The sequence below is a fragment of the Xylocopa sonorina genome, chromosome 11, assembly GCF_050948175.1.
Source record: "Xylocopa sonorina isolate GNS202 chromosome 11, iyXylSono1_principal, whole genome shotgun sequence".
NCBI classification, from domain to species: Eukaryota; Metazoa; Arthropoda; class Insecta; order Hymenoptera; family Apidae; genus Xylocopa; species Xylocopa sonorina.
This window is the reverse complement of record NC_135203.1, coordinates 1,811,359-1,833,643: the sequence shown is the minus strand read 5'-3', so window position 1 is coordinate 1,833,643 and position 22,285 is coordinate 1,811,359. Positions and strand designations below refer to the sequence as shown.

The following is a 22,285-nucleotide window of genomic DNA, read 5'->3' as shown; positions in this document are numbered from 1 at the left end:
ATTTTCAAAGCGGAATAGCTGATTAAAGCTAATGTCTGATTATAGGAACGATATCTACTACTTAACACGTTACAGAGGACGTAGTACAACTAGCGATAAACAAAACTTACAATACCGATCGCAGCTGAAGGATCACGCTCGCGTTCTACAACCAAATAGTTAAACAAGTAGCGCAGAGTAGATCGATTTGAATTCTCAGCGGTATTCCGCAAGAATTCCAAGATCCCCAGAGCGCCAGGCTACTAAAACAGAATTCATTACTCGATCGACCTATAAATCCCCGGTAGAATTCCCTCGCCCATGCCAGGAGGGCACCCAGGTGACCTTTTGACACTTGTTATCCATAAAAGCGTTCACCAGGTCGGCGGTTCTCGCTGCAGGCGAGTATATCGGGGCAGAGGGGTGCGGCCGCGTCATTAAATCTGAGCTCACGGCCGACTAATCTGCGTCCATTAAGGCTAATGGGAAAAGCGCGAGGAGGCGCGGCAGCGAGTCGACGAAACGCTGTCATCCGCACGTCGAAGATTTAAAGGAAGGGAGGAGAAAGAGAGCTGGTCTAGAGGGGCGGCGATGTGTCCCAGCTAACGAAAAACGCGTGTCGGTGACTTTTCACAGGCTGCCCCTTTGCTGGGGCAAAAACCACCCCCAGGACCGGAACCGGGTCATTAAACGGCCGTACATCATCGCGGGACGTGACGCGTCCTGGACTGAACGCGCGCTGCTGGCCTCTGGGCTCATTAGCCCCTCTGAATATTCCCGGTTACCGTTCGAGTTTAGTTCAGCTTGACGAGCGAACGAGTCTTCCGGGGACCCTCTATCGGCGGGTATGAATTCGTTACTTTGAGCGATTGGTTGGCGAAGATCGATGAAACGGGGAATTAAGATTCGAGGCTATGTTGAGAAAGTAAAGGGTGGCTAGTATTGCCAGCGAATCGGATGTGATAGAAAAGAAACTGAAGCGAAACGCAATTTTTGATAGACAAATGACAGAGCATCTTTTATTCTAAATTGAAATCTCAAAAGGTGGAGCGACGTGGATTACTATTCTTTTCTTTTTAGCAACTTCGATGCTCGTTCCGAATAAATTCGTTCGATACAGGTAGGGCATAACCTTTAGATTCCCTGTCACGTCGAATAAAAGTGTTGACGTAGAGTAAACGCGACTTTGTTCACGTGAATAAGCAACAAAACAAGTAAGCAATTTATATGTATCCAAGCGTCTGCATAATAGCAACGGTGCAAGTACTTCATATTTATAAAATATAATTACGTTATCGCATAATACGTGTGTGTATATGTTCATGTATAAATGTATGCACATTTATTAGAAGAACGCGAACAAGTTTATTTCTGACGCAGAGGGAGCCTCAACTGCAAGGACGCCTTAACCCACCCCTTATTCGAGGGAGCAACGTTTCTTGCGATTTAGTTAACATTAAAATATAACCATGGACAAACTAAAAAAAAAATGAGGATTATATAACGCTATCGTAATTTCCAAGTTCCACTTTCGAACTGCTAACACGTTCGATACGATACGTGTCGCGACACGTATAGTCGTCTGTCTTATAATAGTTACGCCAAAAATAAAACTTCCATCCGACAAACGAAGAACATTTTGCGTCACGGTGTTCGGTAAAACGAGCAGACAGAGCTGATAAAAGAAAAAGTTCGACGTAACCGCCAAATTAAAATATTCTATCGTAACACTTTGACTCGGTCCCGGAGTTTCGCCGATTTGAGCATTATTTAATGCAGATTGAACTTCGCGGCGTGACGCGAAACGTTGTACCGGCAATTTTACTGGCAATAAAGTCTACCATTTTCGTCTAGCGACATTTTCGCGTGGCAATCTGTACAGGCGAGAACAAATATCGTTTGGTTGACTCGCGCTTTTAAAGTGACGCCAATTCCTCCGGTTGGTACGAAGACCGGTAATTCGGATTTAGAACCGAGCCGTTGCAGTAGAAGGAGGACGGGAACTATAAAGATTTCAAAATATGGACACGGAAGTGAACGGTGCCGCGCGTTCGCCTATAGCGTGGATAACGTATAGGCGCGGATCGACAGACAATCTTGTTAGATGTCTGAGCAGAGGTTGAATCAGATGCGCCCGCGGTACGGCTCGATGTAATTCCATTGCGAGCGAAGACGGCAAATATTTGGTGGGGCTCTCTGAAGGGGTTGGCAGCGTACTCGCGGCGTAAATCAAATAAGCGATCTTATCGTCGGAACGTACATCGGCTGTTGGCAACGCTAAACTGTCTACGATAGGATCGCTATTCGTATCGTTCTACGTTTGGTAAATAAATGCGCGCACAATGTCCTCTCGATTCTAAAACTACTACATATATACATATATATCCCTTCTTCTCTTTCTTGCTCGTGCTACAAAGGCGAAGTGCAGAGAGGAGACGTTTCACAATCGTGTAACGAAGGGACCTTTTCGTGTTAAAACGCCGTTTAATCTTATCGAATTCGTGGGAAATGGACGCGGCTATCGTTGGGAATCAATTCGACTAAGAGCCAATTTCTGTCGGCGGGCAAATAAAGGGCCCCGTTGGCAATAACTCGTCAAATAGTAATCTGACGTGCTCCTTCGATGATCGAGATTGATACGTCAAGGTTTAATGTCGGCCAGCCAAACGTAATTAAATGTACGGAGCTGGTCACCGGGGTGGGGGGGCCCTAATAAATTTCTGCTTATGACTCACGTGTCGGATGGACGGATCGAGATACACGCACTTCCCAGCCGTGTACGGGAAACTTGTTTTTCTTCACATTGCTCGTTTAGCGACCACTTTATCGTAAGCTGTATAAGCATTTAACGAACCGATAAGCCTGACAAAGGCGTGCGGTTAAAGCATTTTTCGTTCTCGCGAATTTGGAGGTAGGAAAATATATCGTTGCATAACGAAAGGCTAGATCTAATCTCGAATGTTAAAGAGCCCCTGACAATTTTTATAAAATAATAAAAGAATCGAATTGTTCTTTTACGCGCGCCTTCATTTCCTTGCAAAAACAACAACAACAACAACAAAAATACAATATCTCGACACTTTTTTTCAGAATCGCGACAAATTCTTCACAGCTACTTATTCCACTCTACGCATATCATCAGTCGACGTCTTCAACTCCCACATATTTAATTCCCCCCAAAAACCAGAACATAATTGTACCAGAAACACTGAAACACCGTAACGAAGCTGAATTCCTACGCATCGCGTAACCAGTTAGGGGTTGAAGAAGCGATCGACGCGAAAAGTGGCAAACCACGCCTGGAACGTTGTTCTGGTACTCTTCAGTGACGTAAAACGTAGCTATTCTCAGTCGTCGGATGACACAGCGAACATTTTCCACGTAGCTCGCGACAGAAATCGCTCGGTGCACCTGTTAGCTGGCGCGAAGACGACCATAGTCGCGCGGTGGTCAGAGCATTAAGATTCGCGCGGCGTTCGTACGTCCTTAAACGCGGTCTCGAGCCCGCAACGCGTGCCGACACATCGGTCGTTGTACGGACACACTTATTAATACGTATCGACGAATCGACGGTGACGCGGGTGGCGGGTGGAAACCGAAGCCGGACATAGGAGCAGCGCACGTAAAAGCGCGGCCAACGCGTTCGTACAACCGGCACGAGCGCGCCTACACACCGGCCGCTTGTTTCTTATTGTTTACCCTATATGTCCCCGGAAGCAGGGCCAATCCGCCGGAAAGGCGAGACCGTTAACCCGCACGATCCCGAGACCTCGCGGCCGTGCATGCCAACTCTGCATTATTGGCTTTTTGTATGCTTATGTCAAGCGTACGTCGGAGCGCGCGCGCCCTGGCATAACGCGCTCGCTCCTCTTCGCTCCCGTCTCGCCGCGACCGTTTCTATTTCTTCCCGCTGCTTCGATCTTCCTAATTGCCCTTCTGCACTCGAAAGGGTTACGGGGAGAAAGCGTATGCATATGGATGCGACCGCGTTTATGTCGTATTCTACGATCGAGTTTTCGAGTTGTTACCGCTGTATGAATAGTTTAATCGCGCATTTTCATACGGTTCTGTTTGATAGTCGAAAGCAGATTGAACGTACTGAAATGTTTTCACTTGTAGAGACATTCGCTCGTTCGAAAATATGATATTCCAATCCGTGGCTAGAAAGTAATCGTGTAACGCTTGAATCAAAAAATAAAAATATAAGAAAATAGACATCGCGAAAGGGTTGAACTAGAAGTAGAAGGCAAGAAATGTTTGCTTTCAACTAATTATTCGAAGCTACCGCGAACTAAGTATCAATTTCAAGTTTTCGGAATACGAAGTCGCAATCATCACCACGGTATCTCGACTTATTTCATAAATAATTATCTGTTCGCGGACAACAAGCGAGCATTATCGTCAGTCGCGAAAAAATGTAAAAATTCACCCGGTACACAGTGTACGCGGACACGAGGTCCCCGTTATGTAAATAACGGTGGCTAAAACGGTGGCGAGCGAGGCGTACATCGACGCAACGATTGCTATACGCTCGAGGAAGGTATCGGACGTTGGCGAAGTACAAAGTTGTTCGATAGAGGGCGAGAGAGCAGCGGGGTTGCACGCGCGACGGGGTAAGTATCCCGCGCGTCTGGCGATTCCGGCGACGTCGATGAATTTGTATCGTGTCATGGCGCAGAAATAAATCTGGTGCCATGCGGCTTTTATTATTCGAGAGGAAAGGCTTCGATAACGTGTCGACCCGGCCGCGACAAATGGACTCGTATGCAAACGATTCGCGAATACGAGAGGGTGGAGGAAGTCTTTACGATCGCTGCTGTCACGATTATCATCGCTTGTAGAACAGTGCGTGTGTAATTGCTAAATGCATAAGGGGGAAACAAGATAAAAATAATAATAACAGGTATTTGGAATATTGTAGATGGAATAGTTATGTTGTTAGAAAAAATATAAAAGGAAAAGGAAACGTAGCAAAACAAGGAATTCAGATATAGAACGTTCCACTCGAGCGTAAGCTAATTTAACCCTTAATCGCAATTTACTCTTAAATAGCGCATAGCTGACCGTCCCTTTAATTCCTCCGAATTGCTACAGCCGTTAATAAGCATTGTTCTGAACACATTATCCACGTTGGCAATTAAGTTTAGTTAGATCGAGGTGTAAAATAGTCATCTCCATTTAATGACGCCAGCTAAATTATTCTATACTCATTGACACCGCGCGATGTTACCTGTAACGGAAGAAAATTGATTTCATTGATATCGTGGTAAATTAAAATTCGATCGATCGTTCGGTTGCTCGAAGAAACGCGGACAATGTGTTGTCGGCGTAATCGTAGCTCGCTATCTTCGCCCATCAATCCGTCGAGTGTATTAATCAGCGCGCCGCTCAAGCAAGTGTCCGCTGAAAAGCCGAACGGAAAAGGAGGAGCGGTGTATCAGTCAGTTCCGTTTATCTTGACAAATGGAATTACGCGCGCGAGAAATTAAGACAAATCGTGTATAACGCGGCGCATCAATCACTTCCGCGGGAAATTTAAATATGTATTTGTAACGCGCATCAGCGTGAACAGCTGATTCTTCCCTCGCTATTCCGTGGAGGACGAAATCAATCGTATTCGTACGACAGGAAAATTCGTAAGAGTCTCGTAACAACTTAATTCTTTGCTTGAATAATTGAGGTAGAGTTTCGAATTACACGCGGGAGAGAAATTGAAACTTTTTGTTTCACGTCGAGCGAAATAACAAAATGGAAATCGATATCGCACCACCGTGACCTAACACGAATAATTAAGAATTACCTAAGTGTACAATCTAATTCATGTAGAACAGATGTGGCACAACCTTTTAAAAGGCTGAATATGCAACGAGCGACGAAAGCATTCGAACGATACCATGTTATCCGAACAGCTAAAGAAGGAATCGCTAAATTTTTGTTTTCTCCTTTTTCGAAAACATACTCGATTCTACTGAATATGCAACCACTCGAATAGCGTGTCTCGTGGTTATTTCAAGCTATAACACCTACATATATACATACCATTTATATAAAATACAGTGCGTATCGCTCACAACCGGCATTCTTAAAGAAATCTCAGACCAAACTGAATGCATTCTCGCGGGACAGGACAAAAGAGGAAAAGAAACGCAATCGAAGATACGAGTCGAGATATAAAATAAAGGCTAGAGGCGTCGTTCCACGTGGTTCGACGAGCGGAGACGTCTCGTAGCTCACAGGTGCATACACCCGGATCTTCCGGTAATTGTTATCGCGGTTCCGGTGCGGAGACCGGCGGTAGGTCTCCGTAAAGGAAGACCCGGTGCGCGAAGCGACTAGACCGAATGGATGCTAAGCAAGCTGTAGTACCCGATCGCTTCCTTGCATACGAAGCAGTCTCCGCCGGAAGTGCGTCACGCGGCACACTAGGTATAGATTCCACGAGGTGACACCGCGACGTCGCCGGATCCACCGCCGGGGGTCGCCGGATGATACGTGACCGCGACGTCGCGTTTCGTCGGACCAGATAGCGAAACGGAAAGGAGGGGGGTTGGGGCACAAATTGATCGAGATCGGATGCCCTTACGCAACTCTATCCTGCGCGCTCGTCGAGAAAATAAGAGACGCGAAACGTGCCGCGTAACGTGTCGGGACAGGAGACGAGACGCACGCTTGTTTGTCACACTCGCTTCTCGATGGCGAAAGCGGTTACGCGTTCGCGATTTTCCAGACGAGGAACTCTCCAAGAGCAATCGGCGCTCTTTGACCCCTCCCGGTCGATATCGACGATAATATCGAATTAGTGCCAATTTTAATTTGAAACGATTGTTAATTAAAATCGAAGAAACGACTTTCAATCAACGCGACCACCATTCTTATCTCGTTTACGATACCGCGGCTTAATAAAAATAATCGACGAATATAATGGTTATAATTGAAGGGAAAAAATTAAGGAACGCAAAGTATGCATCGTTGCATTACGTAAAAGCAGAGAAGGCAGAGTTGAACGGCGTTTATCGCGGACGAGAAGCTCTCCAAAAATCCCGGCTGCTCGCCAGTTTCGCAATTGTCGCGCAGAAACAATCACGAGTGCCATTAATAAGTCGTAAAAGCGCGCTTTACAAATCGCTCGGGGCGTTTCAGTTTCGCGCGTCCCTAGACGCGTCCCGTCACGGTGGCGTTGATAACGCCGCGACGAGGGCAATGCGAGAAAGCAGAGGACGGGGGGTGGAGTGGCCGGAGGGGGAGGGAAAAAATTGAAAAATTCAGCGACGCAGAACGGGGCCGGAAACGTAGATAGCCGGGCTAATTATCTGACAAAGCTCGACGCTGTCGACAGGCCGCTCGGCTCCGAATATTGGTAATCTCGCCCCGGAGCGTACGATGATACGATACCGACTTATCAGCCCGGTCGAGACCTTTCACCGGCCGCGTAACGACACGCGTTGACCGATTCGAGCGCGAACCGCGAGAATAAAAACGCCCAAGGCGACAGTCCCGGGTCACCGGAGCACTAATTTATTGGAATGTTTATGTGTTTCGCTGTCGCGCTGTTATCGGGGCAGCGCGCGCTCGAGGAAACGCTCGAGACCGCCGACGAGATCCAGAAGCCGGCAGGGAGCGAATCTCCGCGCGTCGGAGCGAAGGGGTTGACCCGTACTCCGCTTCTAAATCGTCCAGAGATTTCACGCGCGGGGAAAAACGGAGGGGATTTAGATAATTCCGAAGAAAAACTTTCCGCGTTACGTCGCGTTGTGTGTTTTTTTAAGTCCCGTTCGCGTGTCAAGTAGGAACGCGAGCGATGCCCAGGTAATGAGTAGAGGATTGCACTGTGCGCGAGGGAAGAAATGTAACGCGCGCAATTACTCGATTGTTCCGTTCCAAGTAATTTAGATTTAAAAATAATTGCTTCGGTCGTTCGTCAGAATTATTTCTGATTTTTCATTCTTCTTTTACATCGTTCGTCTCGTCTCTCGAAATAGAAGAAATTATTGCGCGAATGTTATACCGAGTCTCGTCGTTCGCTTCGGACTGGTTGTTTAAAAATTTGGAAAACAACTTTTGCCACTTCCTCGCATCCGGACTCTGTTCTTGGAATGTTCCTCGTGGCGTATTCATAAAACGCGCAACGCCTCGAGTGAATCTCACTTCTCACTGGCACAGACTTAAGAATTTTCTTACGACTTAAAAAAAAAGACCCAAATACTTCTGGTACTCGATTCGAAGAACTCTTCCTTCTCCGAGAGTGTTTGCTTTTTTTATATGTACACTTATAAACAATATTACAGCGTTTTATCGAATCAAGATGAAAAAAAAACACTACTATTTACGAGATGACCTATTGTAATCAGAGCTTTGAAAGAAAAATGACCCAGCGATAAAATAAACCAATAAATAATTGTTTGATAAAAATGCTCGTTCCTCTGAATTTTGTCGCCGTACCAGACCCTCGCGTCCTCGCCGCCTTTAAAAATTGTTTCAGAGACCAGCGGGCATTCGATCGAAGGAAGTGTATACCGGTCTCGTGTTCGTTTGATACGCGTACGCTGCTACCTGCTCGACCATGTCGAGAGTACCTGTACCCACGCCGTGTTGTCGTTCACCGTGACTTTTAACGCTACTTAACGCCACTTAAAATCATTACGGAATTACCTGTTCAGGCTTCGATGCCTCGAAAGTGTTTTATTAAACGATTACATTGTTTCGAGCGGGCCAGGGTACATCCTATACGTAACCGGCGATTTTTATCACCGTATCGGTGAAATATACGGTGCTTTGGGAGCCTCCACTGGGACGTTTCGCGAATGCATCCGCTACTTTAAATACGCGGTATTTCTTTTCGAATAGTCCATAAACGTGATCCCCTAATTACCCAAAGCGATACGCGACATTTAGAAGTTGGGCACGGTTTATTGCCCTGCCGGTTGGTGAACGTGAATTTCTTCCAATTCCTTGGACGTGGAACCGTTCTGATTTCTCGATTATTTGTTTAGAGAGCAGGTGGTTCGCGTCGAAGATTTAGCGAGAGACTCACCCATTGAAGGGGTAGCTGGCGAAGGCGGCGTCGTAAGGATGATACACGGATGGATAAGGCCACGCGGCCGCGGCTCCTGCCCCAAGATTCTCCTTCAGATCGAGGCCAGCAGCCTGCAAGCAAAGCAATTATACTTGTTAATAACGTCGCAACGGCTCGCATATGTAATTAGAGCGGCTGAAAAAGTCGAATTCCCCCCGCGTTCGATGCACGATTATAGCCGGAGGTCGTTTCGAACTGGAACGCTCGACTACAATTATAGCGAAACGTACAGATCGCCGGATCTATCCTCCGAATCGGCTATCGGGGACCGTAAGTATCCGTAATTTCTGTAATTCCTACTAAGGAACGGGATCCGGTGTCGCCGGTTTTTCAACGCTCCAATGACTCTTATCAATATTAAGTGGCCGTTCCGCGAAATCTTTAATATTAACTCCGTTTATGCGCGTACCGCCGCGATACTCGCGATATTAGATATAGAAAAGGCGTCCGAACGTTCGATCGATCGTTCGAGAAATGCTTAATTATTCGCTTACGTTCATCGATGATGCTCGGTGTATTTAATGTCGAAATAGCGCGCGACTGTTCGGACGGACGGAAATATCCAGTTTTATAAGGACGCGGTTATACGGCCGTGCTCGATCCTCGTGCTCGATTCAACGGCGGATAATGAGAAAAATCGCTGGCAAAGCAGCGATAATAATAATTCGAACCGATGCGTGCAGCGGATGTTTGTTTCTCTAACCCGTAATTGCGACGGATCCTCGATATATACACTATACACCAAGCGCACTTAAACCTTCATCGGGTAACGGAATAATAGAACCATAGAACGCTCCATCCACCCCCTCCGTACCCTTGTGAAACATTTCTGCTCCCCGCTGGTCACCCTTCTTCCGCGTGCATTAGTCTTGCATTAACGGCATTAATTATACACCGTGTTCGAATGGCGCAGTCATCGCCGGACCCGGTGTAATTAGCACTCGAAAATAGTGGACGGTCCGAGTTCTCGCCGGAGTTCGGCTCGGCGAAGGAAAATGCGCGCGCGTTTAACAGCGTGTATTTCGAGGCGATACGGAAACGTTCCACGACCCCTGTAATTTTCGCGTGTTTAAACTGAACTCGAAAGCGAACGAGACCCGGGCATGCGATTCTACATAGGAAAAATAATTTGAAATTCGACCGTTGAAACCATCCGCGTCCCTCGAATAAGTGTTACATCGAAATCGCACGAAACGGTACATGAATACTGAACGTTCTCGTTTCTATTTTTTTTTTTTTTTCTAAATAGTACGATCTGTATTTACGCGTCGCGCACCTACGTTACGTAATATTATTGGTGGTTATCGAAACGTTCTCTTATTAGATACGAAATTTTTGTTTCTGGGGCAAATTGAGGTGTGTTAAGGGGAGGTTAATTAAAGGATTCGATGTGGACCAGACAGTTCCATTATTTTATATTCTACGGTATTAATAGGAAACTGTGTGTTTTAAAATCGATTCGGCGAAATTTTTCGGGAACATTGAAGTGAAATAGTCTGGTCCATCGTTTCGCACCGTATCCATCAATTGTGCCGTGATATTTATTATCAATTCTCGTGGAAATCCAGCCTATCGGAGTGTCCATTTTTTCATCAATAAATTCGAAAATTTCAGTGCTATCGCAACACTACTTAATCATACATTGAATCGATCGATTTAACCTGCTATCGTCTATTGATAAACGATGTCAGCGCGTCTGTAGATTTAATTGAAAGATGCGAAAATGCGCCTAGAACCGCAAAAGATACTTACTTAAAGCTTAACAAGAACGAATAAAGTCGAATATTTGCAATTAATTATGAATCTCTAGAAACGACGTTGAATGGCTGCTGCAAGTACCCGTAACTCACGCGAACATTAGCCGCGGTGGTACCAAGTTGGTACCGGCGCAACCTGTGTGTGCAATCTGCTGCCCCGGTTACGAGGAGAGGCCGCGATCCACACGGCTCGCCCCTTAAGCTCGATCATAAAGAGCGACGATAACAGGCCGAGCACGGCGACGGGTTCGAACACGACAGTGTCCCACTGTTACGGCAGGACGGATTCATAAATTTACGCTTCGCGGCTATTTTCTCCTTGTATGCGCTTTGTGTGTGGTCCGATAACCTCTTTCGAGCCGTCGAATGCAGGCGGATCGCCCGATCCCAGCCTGCGCCCGCTTCTTCGTTCCACCCTCCTGTCGCGTCTCGGTTATTAACGTCGCCGCTGTCCCGAGCGTTTCGCCGGCGATAACATCTCGATTATTGCGGAACGATTCGCGGGTGTTCGCCGCGACGAGACGCGACTCTTTCGTTCGACGGGGGGAAAAATTCGCCCGGCTACGACATCCGCTTTCGACAGAGCGGACAAGCGGTGTCGCGCGAGTTGGACAACCGACGACGCGTTCTTTAACCAGAGATGCAACTCGGTATCCGAGATAAGAAGTGCCATCTGCACGAGCGACATTTTAACCCCGAGCATCGCGAGGGTCAATTGGACGCGAAACGGGGAGTCGAACATTGAAACGCATCTCCCGTCGAGCTTATCTGATGCGTGTGAAATTGAGTAATATTTGTCGGTGTTTAACGAATATATTTATTGCGAGCGTAAAAATGCGCGATGCAGATGAGATAGAGACTCAATGCTGACGGCGCAATAAATGATAAGAATTTGATGACAACGGAACTATTTTCTACTTTACTGTAAGATATACTATCTATGAAACGTACACGACTATTAATTGGCGATTAGAAATCGATGGAATTTGTGTCCGACGATAGGAGAGAGTAGAGAACTTAATAAGAATTCGTGCAGCTTTTTGCGCTGTTCGACGATTGTACTAAAAGCGCAAAGGATCTTCGACCGTCCGCGTGTGCAATTAAACCAAGTTTTAAGGACGTTCACTCGAGCGCGAGTCGCGCGTTACGTTGACGTTTATTACGCGGAACAGTCGGCCGAGCCGTGATAGCATAATTAAACAAAGTCTGGCGAAATTGGAAAGGTTCGCACCGTCGAGTACGCAGCACGGTTTGAGTGCTCGTGATTAAGAGCATGATTCATATGGCAGACAGTTTTACATGTTTCACATTTTACCAAACATCTCAGTCTTAAAATTCTCCGCGTAACTCGACCGGACACTTACACGTTAGAAAATTCCAAACGAAACAAAAAACTTATAAAACTAGTTCACCCAATTAAAATCGTTTCTAAAACAATAAAAAACTAACATCTCGTTCTCCATTTCTCAGCTACCAGAGTATGCCGCAAAAAAATTCAAACACCCGAGTAGCTCTCAGAGAACGCAAAACACGTAAAGTATCGCCCCCCCCCCCCCCTCGAATGCATCAAAATTTCTCTCGCACGGAAGCGCACGATGAAACGAAAAACTGCAAAGATCGACATCTCGACTCACCGTGGGCGTGTAGAAGGGCGCCTGCTCAGCCCCCAGGCTCGGGAAGTAAGCGGCCATGCCCTCGGAGGCGGCGGCGGCCGCCGCCGCAGCGTACGGCGCGCTGTACATGGAGAGCGCGGCCGTCGGTAACGCGCCAAGTCGTTGGTAGCCGCCGAGTAGCTCGTACTGGCAGGAGCAGACGGTCTGCCCCGTGAGCGGATCGGTGAAGATCGGTCTTCCGGTGTCGCAGCAACGTCCGGTCGGCGTTGGGCCGCCGCTCGTCGGCGGCGGATGACCCTGGGACGGGCTGACCGAGGCGGTCGGGCTGCCAGGCGGCCTGACCACCGCGTTGGTCACCGCCATCCTCGCGTTCGACAGACCGGCAGCTACGCTCAGGGGATGATTCGCGGTGGTTCCCGCTACGCTGACCAGCGACGGACCGCCTGCGCTCAGGATCGTACCGGACACCGGCGAGGCCGAAGAGGACGTCAGCGACGAGCTCACTGTCACAGGACACTGAAACGAGAGAACGGTTTTTATTCGATTCCGCTTTCGATTCCGCTTGGCGGAGGTGAATATTTCTACGTGGTTTTAAGGTGTTCTGTGTTATTATGCCGAAACAGTGGCTATTCATTGTTTAATCGTTCGTGTAATTAATTGAAACGCCTCCTAACGGCTTTGAACAGTCAATAAAAATTATGCCTCGCGTTAAACGGGCCGTTTATGGAACGAAGTTAGCGGTAAAAACAAATTACTTTGGCGAAAATAAAATGGAACGATTGCGGACTTGGAATGTTTAAAAACATACTTGAAAAAACAACAGCAATTAGTATTCTTTACAGCTGCGCATTTATAAAATAGATAAGTGAAATGAATATGCGAGGAACCGAAGTAACGGCTGGTGTGATATTAGTTGATTGCTTCGGGTCGGAAGGGTTGTTGGTGGGATGGAAATCCAACTATTATTAGCCCTTTCGCACGTGTACACCCTCGCGGAGTGGACGGTCGGTTACAAATAGCGTGTGCACATTTATTATCGCACTTTGCATATAAGATATCGTTGTCAACTGACGGTGAGCATTAACTAACAGCGAAACAATTGGCTGTTGACAAGACCTATCTTTATTTTCGGACGTGGATGTCAGCGCCGTGTCGCCGTTGTCTCGTTCAGTCCGCTGTGAACGGTTTTTATCGCGAGTCCATGGAAACGGGAAAAATTAGTATTACTAATGACGAGAAACATGTATATCGGCTAATACTGAATGCATTACGATTATGAATATTGTATAAACTAGAAAACACTTCAAGTTATGACATATGGTTATATAACAGCCTGATCGTGATATTATTTTAGATGAAATTGCAAGCTTCGCGCGTCGAGTAATTCTAAAGGCGAAGTATGCCCTTGGATAAATATATTTTTTAGCCTCGTAACAGGACGCGCTATTATATTTACCAAACAATACACAGGTACGTGATCGGTCGCGTACATGTCGGCGTCTCGAACATTCGTCGCCGCGTATCATAATTTAAACACGACTCTACATACTGCTCGACCAAAAGCTATTTGCATTGCAGCGTATCGGCGCCGACAGCATGCGTCAAAGGGGAGAAGGATAACTGGCCTATCTTCGCGAAAACAACGTTTAACGCGTGTTCCGACAGAATCGGCCTCTCGAAAATGAGAAGCTTTTAAAACAACGAACGCGTTACACGGGACGCGCACTGTTTGCCTCGAAAATTCCCGGCGACTGCGCCGCTTCTCGGCAAACAACCCTGCCCGGTGAGTACGTTTATGCACCGTGGCTCACCCACTCTCCGTGGATCCCTCTCTTTACCTTCTCGCGTTACACGCTAACTGCCCCTCTACGCCCGCGATTTTTTATCTCCTGAACTTAACATTTACCTTCTCCTCCTGACCCAGAGTCGCGACCAGATCCACGCTCAGCAGTCATCGCCTTGATGACAACCAACCGAACTGTTACGTACCAGAAGACGCCACGAATCGTTATTACTTCTACAGGCTAAAATAAGTCGAAACTAAAGAAGAGGAAAATCGCGTTGGAGCCGTTGTTCCGTAGTAAAACGAGTTCGAAGATCTGGACGTGGACGTTTAAGATTCGTGCACGCGCGCTCTGCTCGTATCTTCTGAGTCGCATTGTTCCGGAACAAAGCCGGAACCGCAATTTCGTTACTCCTCATCCTCGTCTCGTTTCAGCTCGTAGAATAACGCCAGAAATTTTCTACCAATGACTCCGACGAGCGCACCTCGTACACGTATCGTCTCGCGAAATCAGGAAGCTGGTAGCGGCGAATGTTCTCGCGTTTGTAGACACTCTCGTTCGACACCGTCTTACGCGTCGCGTCTTGCTCTAATACCTGAACGCTCGACTGGGTACACAGACGGGCAGCCGTATTAACATAGCCAAAGTTTGCTCTGCGGAAGCTACCGGGCATCGTCGTACGAGATTCGCTGACGAAGCCGCGGCGTCGACCAGCCTGGACGTTTTAATCGCTACCCGATCTCGAGCAGAGTTACGCGGCCTCCGGTTGCACGGTTTGCGAACTGGAGCGGATCAACGAGAGCTTTCCAGTTTTCTGCGGACTCTGTAGAGGCTTTACGAGCGTTTTAGCGTTACGTATACGGATGGTTGGAAATGGTTGATCTACGCACTTTGAGTAAGAAGCAGCGCGATACTCTAGTTGAATGTACCAGCGAGGGTAAAGAAAGAAAGCGGACATCGTAGCAACCACTCCATTTTGTTGCAGACACATCGAGTAACGCTTCAGTTGCTCGCCGTCTAGTTAAGTGCGAATTAATGGTCGCCGATCGCGGGTAAATGATCGAACACGTTATGAAACGGTCCACGGTACACCGCGGACGATATCTTGTTCAACTGCAAATCCGGTTGGTTTAGCGTTCCTCGAAACGGACCTGTGGATCCGCTGGTAACCGGGGGTCTCTAGGTTAAATCGAACAAACGGATAGAAGCGAGTCCTACGGTGCGCGCTCCAGCAATTCTTGAATTCTAGGGAGCCGCGCGTGAAACGCGTATCACGCGCAATTTACGACGTCGTTATCTGAACATGCTAATAAACGATGTAAGGTTTCCACATTAATCGAGCAACTTTCTCTTCTCGAATTCTCTCAAGTGAAATGACCAGAAGTTATAATATCGCGATACTTGTACTATATCGTGAATACAGAAGAAGAAGAAGAAGAAGAAGAAGAAGAAGCTTTAAGAGACTGTGTTGGTAAGTAATGCCAATAAAATTACGACGACCGTCGCAGCTTTCACGATACTATCTCATATTCGTATTTAGCTGGGTTACCGCCAACTCCATCCTTCACTCTACAAATTAATTTATCCGCAGACATTTATCGTTTATTGCCGTGTACGTTCCCTTGCACCGGATCGGTCTATAAGATGCGCGTACTCGCTTGTAAAAGGTAGGCGAACGACATCGTACGACGCGTAGAGGAACGCGTATCCCCGACGCGCAGCCTCCAGGGAACCGAGGGTGCTTCCGTTCGAGCACACACCTGCCGACACGATTGTTTCCGATTCGCGAAACAATAAACGCCTCCGGTGGCACGTTCGACGCCGATAATCGGCTAGCAGCCAGCAACAAAACGGGCGCGAGCAGCTGCGCGAACCACACCCAGGACACCGGTGTACCCCGAAAAGGACTTTTCCAGCAGCGCCGTGAAAAGGCAGAGGAGAACGAGAGAGAGAAAGAGAGAGAGAAATGGAAAGGGCTACCGAGCCAACTGCTAAGTCGTGACTACACCTCCCCGGTGTCTCTTCCCCCTTTACCATTCGGGTAGGTAAACCGAAAATCAGGCCCGTACATAATACGAGGGGGTCCTCATTAATTCCATATCAAACAGCACGGCTAAATAGATTAGCGGGTTGAGTGGCTTTCGCGCGGCGGAGCCTAAACAAACCCCCGTGTGGAACCCCCCCATCCATCGCCTCGTTTCGATCGCTCACAGCGTATTGTCGAAAGGCATTGTGCGTTTGGGGACGAAGAACGTGACCCAGCGCGCATTATGCCATCGAGAGCGGCGTTAATGCGTGTTGTTCCCGTGCCTCGTTTCTGTCCGTCTGACGTCGCATCCGGCTCGCCTAGACTGCGGGATAAACACCGCAACGATGATCGTGATTTCCACGCAGCCATGTGGGCTGGCCCCATGGTTGCGTTGCCTGTGCGCGCGAAAAGAGGACCAGGATCGATGATAAAACTAGTCACGGGGGCGGATAACCTACTCTTCCTGGTAGCGACGCGCGTTTTGCAGCACGATTTCGGTAATACGCGCGCGTGAGCCGGGATTGTAAGCTCGGGGGGAGCTTACATTGGCTGATATTTTAATCGCGGCGCGCGATGATCGATCGACACGCTGTTTCGCGATTCACTCGATGGCGATCGCCGACTGTTTTCGCTACGGGGCTTGGAAAGTTTCTTCTCTAACAGCGAGAAGAGTCGGTAAGAACGTGGTAAACGATCGTTTCGATTACGCGTCGCGATTTTAAATGCTTTAATAACGAAAGACTGCGTTTAATTAGTGAACTCGGAATCAGTGAGCTCTGAAATGTGTTTCGCTCGGAACCGACGAACGCGTGACGTCCACTACTACTCTGTACGCGAGTCAAGATGGGGAGCCGCGTGGACTGGCCGAGCAGTGACGAACCAAGAACGAAAAGGTACAGTCTGTCGCGAGAACAGCATCGAGAAAGACAAAAAGGGGGGCGCAGGGGCGGCAGATATACTGGCCGTGGCGGTCGTTCTCACCGGGAATCGTAAGAATCCGCGAGAGGTGCCGCGAGAAACGCAGGGGACGGGAAGAATGCGCTTCGGGGCTCGGGATCGGGCAAGGGGTTAAACGACGAAGCGTGTTGGCGAGTGTCCGGGGCCAGGGGCCATAATTCAGTCCTAGGGGCCGCGGAGAAAGAAGAAGCGGCCGCCAGTCCCTGAGTTACTCGACGCGATCGCATCGAACGAGAGAGGAGAACGGTGGTGGACCCCCGTTGCACTCCCTTTAAAAGTTGCGCCCAGAAGGTGAGAGTGTAAGAGACAGAAGCGGCAACTATATCACACCCTGGACCTCGTGCCCGTCGTTTCGCTGGGCCTCGTCGCCTTTAAAGTAGCGTTCAAGGTAGCCACGTAGCAGGCTGTAGAGGGCAGGTCGTCTCGTGAGTATACACGTCGACGTGGCTGGCTACCACGAAGGGCGATAATTATTCGCGCGCCGAGGGATCGATATATCGAGGCATTAGCTACTGATAGGATGGCTCGTTTGTTCCACGACCATGCTAATTGCCAGGGCCACGATTCCTCTGTGGTGGAAGAGAAACGGAAGCTACGAGAGAGCACGTATCTGGGGGGATGCGTTACGATACGATTCATACGCCAAGTATTCGCGGTACGTTCTACTTGGTGGACGTGTTGGGAAAGAATTTTCACACTTGCTGGTTTGATGGGAACTAATGTCGCGCGTTAAGCGTCCCCGAGCAAGCCGTGTGGATGGTTGTTAAGGGTTTAGATAGGCGGAATGCGTGTTGGGTAGTGGATAATTGTCTGAGAATTCCGCGCACCGCGGACACTGTAATGGGGCTTGTCTGTGGTTCATAGTTTCGAAAATGTGAATAATACTACATTTCGGAGATAACTTTAATAGGGATCTTTAATCAAGGAACGAAACAAAGGAGTAATAAAAAGAAAGGAATAGTAAAAATGAAAAATCAGAGTCCATCGTCGGACGATTTACGAGCGTGTTCCCACGAAATTGAAAGGTCCTAAATCCCCGAGGACGTTCGGGTACCCCCGGGGAATTAGCCGTATCGGCGTGAAATCACGCGAACACGGAGGAACGGTCGAACGGGTAAAGAATGATTCGGGGAAGGTCTTTAGGTATCGGATGACACTTGGTGGCCGCGCGCGGCGCTGCAGAAAATTCCCCGCGATTCCGGTCACGAGCAAGGCCGCGGTCCGAGGTCCCTGGCGCATACCTGTGTCGGTGGGGCCCACGAAAAACCGATACACCGTGCGCGGCCCCGCGCAGACTTCTCGGATGGATGATCGATGGACGTCCGATCCCGGGCGTAGGAAAAAGCAGCGACTCCTCGGGTGGAAACGGTCGCGCAGCAGCGTTCTCCTTCGAGAGGGACGGGCTTAGCGGAGCAGCAAACCAGTATAATAACTCCGCTCCGCTCTCTCCCTATCACTCCCTTTGTTACTCTCGATCTACGCACACGGTCAACGAGGAGATCAGCCCCCGGGTGTACACGCGTTTTATAACGCGATTTATATGCACAATGTAACAGAGGCCCGTCGACGTGGGAACACGTTACGTCGCGATCGTGGTGTCGTTCCTTTCTTCAGCCCGCGCCGACAAGAACTGTCCCTTCCCTTCTTGCGCGCCGGCGAAAGATCATCGGTGGGGCCAGGCCCCGGAGGAAAGGCACGCGATCGCGACGGTAGATTGACCAATGGGTTTTTTGGCGCGGTCGCTCGCGGTGGCGCGCTCGTTCGAATTTATTGCCTATCCATATTCAGCGGGGCTGATCGTTTGCTTTAACGCGTTCATTGTCGCTCGGCACTCGTTGGTATCCCGCGAAACCGAGAGAGATAGAGAGAGAGAGAGAGAGAGAGAGAGAGAGAGAGAGAGAGAGAGAGGGGGGGACAGTTACGAACAGAGAGCGGAAAAAGGCAAAGGATGCTCGACGCGTACGTGTCCCACCCGTTGTACGCGGGTTTTATCGATCCCCGTGTCCCCCCTCGTGAAAAACGTAACGCAATAGAGGAGCTGCGCTGCGTAAAATGCACTCGCCGGCTAAACGCGTCCGCGGAAAAAATTCGAGACCACCGCGTGCGTCTTTAGGAAATATACCGGGGCTACGCCATCGTGTAAAGTCCGCGCGGAAAAAGCCCAACGGACGGGAGAATACGAGGAGCACGGACCGGTGCCGTCGACGTGCGTGCGACGAGTCGAATGGAGAGGAAGATCGTGCCGGGCAACGACGACCTCGAGTTTCCACGATTTATAGGATCCGAAAAGAGAGAGAATCGGTTATCCTGTGGACACAGATGCGCCGCTGTTTGCAGACGGAGCATTTGTCACGCGTGTCCCGGGCGAGAGAAAAGGGACCGGTCGAGAGATGATGCCCTCTTTGCAACGAGGCCCAGCCGAGTCAATATTTACTGCAGACCAGATTGATGGACCTTCTCCGCGTGTGTGTTTAGGCCTCACGGCACTCACTTATGTTCCCACCCTGGCCTCGTTAGGTCCCTGTTTTGGCCCGCCCTCCTTTCCTACCAAACGTTCCGGGAAACCCGCGAAATACAACGGATATAGGATGTTAACATACGCTGTCGTAATTTCCGTGATCGCTTTCCATTCGATACGTATAATTGATAACGTTTTTCTAGTAAAACAAACGAAGAAACTTTGAACGGCATGGTATTAGTATCTGGCGGCCATGTTCTTTAAACGAATACGCATTTACTCCAGGTCATTTCCGGAATTCTGGGACATGAATTGCACAAAATTCGAGAAATCTCTCGCGCGGCAAGTGCAATTATTTTAATAACACCTTCGATGGGTATCGAAACGATTTCTTCGAACATCGATCGGCGAATTTTGTTTGTCGATGCGCGTTTAGTATTATTATCGTGCGATACTTCCGCTGAGCCGACTGCACCGCGATCGTTGAATGAAAACACGAGCCATTCATAATCGATCGATTCGTTGATCGCCAGCAAATTATACATTATCGACGGAAATGTTTGCGAAATTGCCGATCGTGCGAACACGTAACGCACAAAGCTCACGTAGGTTCTCGGAAACCTATTCGCAAGTTTCGTTAGCGAAAATGGAAGAAATTTGTCGACCTTAACGAAAAGAGGTACGTACTCCTAAGTCGCAGTTGAAAAGCGAAAATTCTAAAATTCCCAACACCGAACCGTAACATCTGCAAACATCGAACTACTAACACGTCCCCCCGGATCACGTACGCGTGTTCAACCGAAAAAACCTCCAAAGATCGTAACGCGAATCGCAAGAGGAATGGTGAGCCCCCTGCGCAATTTCGCGTATCTCCGAAACAGCCAGGGACAGCAGAATTGCCGGTAACAAATAGACGACGGAACAGAAGCAGAAGCTTCAGCAGCCACGGAGGCACGGCGTTTAGTCGCGGGCGAGAGAGCCCAGGGGAATTCCGGGGAAACCGTTCCGCGGCAAAAGCAGGAAAGCCGTCCGGGTTTAGGGCCCCGAATGTAAACGAAATCTGATAAACCGTGAAATCGTTCGTTCTCACGGGGTTTCACCGTGGCGGGCCGTGTACCGCGCGGTATCTGGCTAAATTAATTCGCTCCTCGTTACTAATCGGTACGCTCTTTCACACTCGCGAGGCCTGTACACGCCGCTCGGCCGGTGGAACGTTATCGAGAGGCAGGATCGCGGCGAAGGGGTTGTGCGTACGAAACGGAGACAATCGGGGTGTGCGCCTCCCGAGCGTAGAAGGAGATTAAGGTGCTCGCCTACTATGAACACGTCTGTTTCGAGACCGGACTTTTGTCCCCGTCCGCTTTCAGGCTAACGATTTCAATGCACCGCGGGCGAGTCGCATCGCTGGTACTTACCTATCTCGCGTACCGTTCGCTTGCGTGGTCTACGGTAACCTTCCAACTGTTTCAATTAGACGTACCGACAACTTAAATAGTATGATACTTATTTCTGCGTGGAAACTGTTTATATTTTCCAACGTAGTTGGCATTCGCGAGGCCTTCGGCCCCAATGTATTGTTGGAAAATATATAGTTTATCAGTCGTCGAAAATGATACGAGTAGTATAGTTTTTTAAGTGGCGTTTATACAATCCATTTTTGTTAGACAATACCAGCGAGGGGAAACCTAACAATGTAATTTACACATTGTTCGCTTGAAACTAAATGGACTTTTAATTACATTTTTATAGAAAATTGGGCTGATAGCTTGAATATCCTCTATCAGAAGCTAAGATACTGACTATTCCTACTATTATGATTAACTCATATTACCTCGAAGTTTGTAAGTTAAAACTTGAGACCATTTTGTTTTCAACATCAACATATTAATTAGCAGGATCATAGATAATAATGGCGATATTTTCATACACGTTTCAAAGTTAACAAGTTGCTTCAAGAAACAAGAACGTAAATGGGCCTAAGAGAACGACTGCTAAACCACATTGGATCTAATAAGACGGACTTATGTATTACCTCAAAGGGATGTCAAAAGAGGGGTTTGTAAAATCGTACGTAAAAAAGCGACGCGAACGCGGTTCCAGAGCGGTCCTTCCGGAGGATCGGCATCCGACACCAAAGTTTCGCGGTAAAGCGATTAAGGGTGCGAGTGGCGTTATCGGAGGAGAACCCAGGGACGATACAATGGCGCATCCGGCGTCATTTGCAAACTGCCGTCAGCCGAACGATAGCGGTTTTGTATCGTACGTCTCTACGCATTGTCGCGCGATACTTTCGTCCTCGTCGGCATAATCGCATCCCCCGCGGCGCATACCTCGACCGAGTCCAAACGGCCGCCTTACTATTTATTAAACCTACGTATATACATATATATACGTATACATACACAGGACCGCGGTCCGAACTATTACGCGATACCGCATTATCGCTCGGGAAGTGTTACTTTGTAATCAGCGAGCAGCGTGTTAGATGTTGCGAATGCGAGAAACAAAACCTGAGGCCGCTCACTTCCTGGGATTACACCGCGGTCTGTGTTTCGTCTCGCCCTCCGACCGAGGATCGAACTCGACTGCGCCATCGTCCATTCGTGGAGCCGCGGTGGATAATGCGCGCATATCG

General features: G+C 48.5%; 2 protein-coding genes across 2 annotated transcripts in view; one reads left to right on the top strand and one right to left on the bottom strand.

The window, feature by feature from the left end:
* Positions 1–22,285, top strand: part of LOC143429091 (uncharacterized) — a 324,872-nt gene that overhangs the window by 31,895 nt on the left and 270,692 nt on the right. The window lies entirely within an intron of this gene.
* The window catches only part of Mirr (iroquois-class homeodomain protein mirror), a 38,975-nt gene that overhangs the window by 6,992 nt on the left and 9,698 nt on the right, over positions 1–22,285 (bottom strand). The window contains exons 2-3 of the mRNA XM_076904485.1: positions 12,444–12,938; positions 9,011–9,123 (exon numbers count right to left, since the gene is read on the bottom strand). Of these exons, the coding sequence (XP_076760600.1) occupies positions 9,011–9,123; positions 12,444–12,938 (608 nt within the window). The remainder of the gene's footprint in view (positions 1–9,010; positions 9,124–12,443; positions 12,939–22,285) is intronic.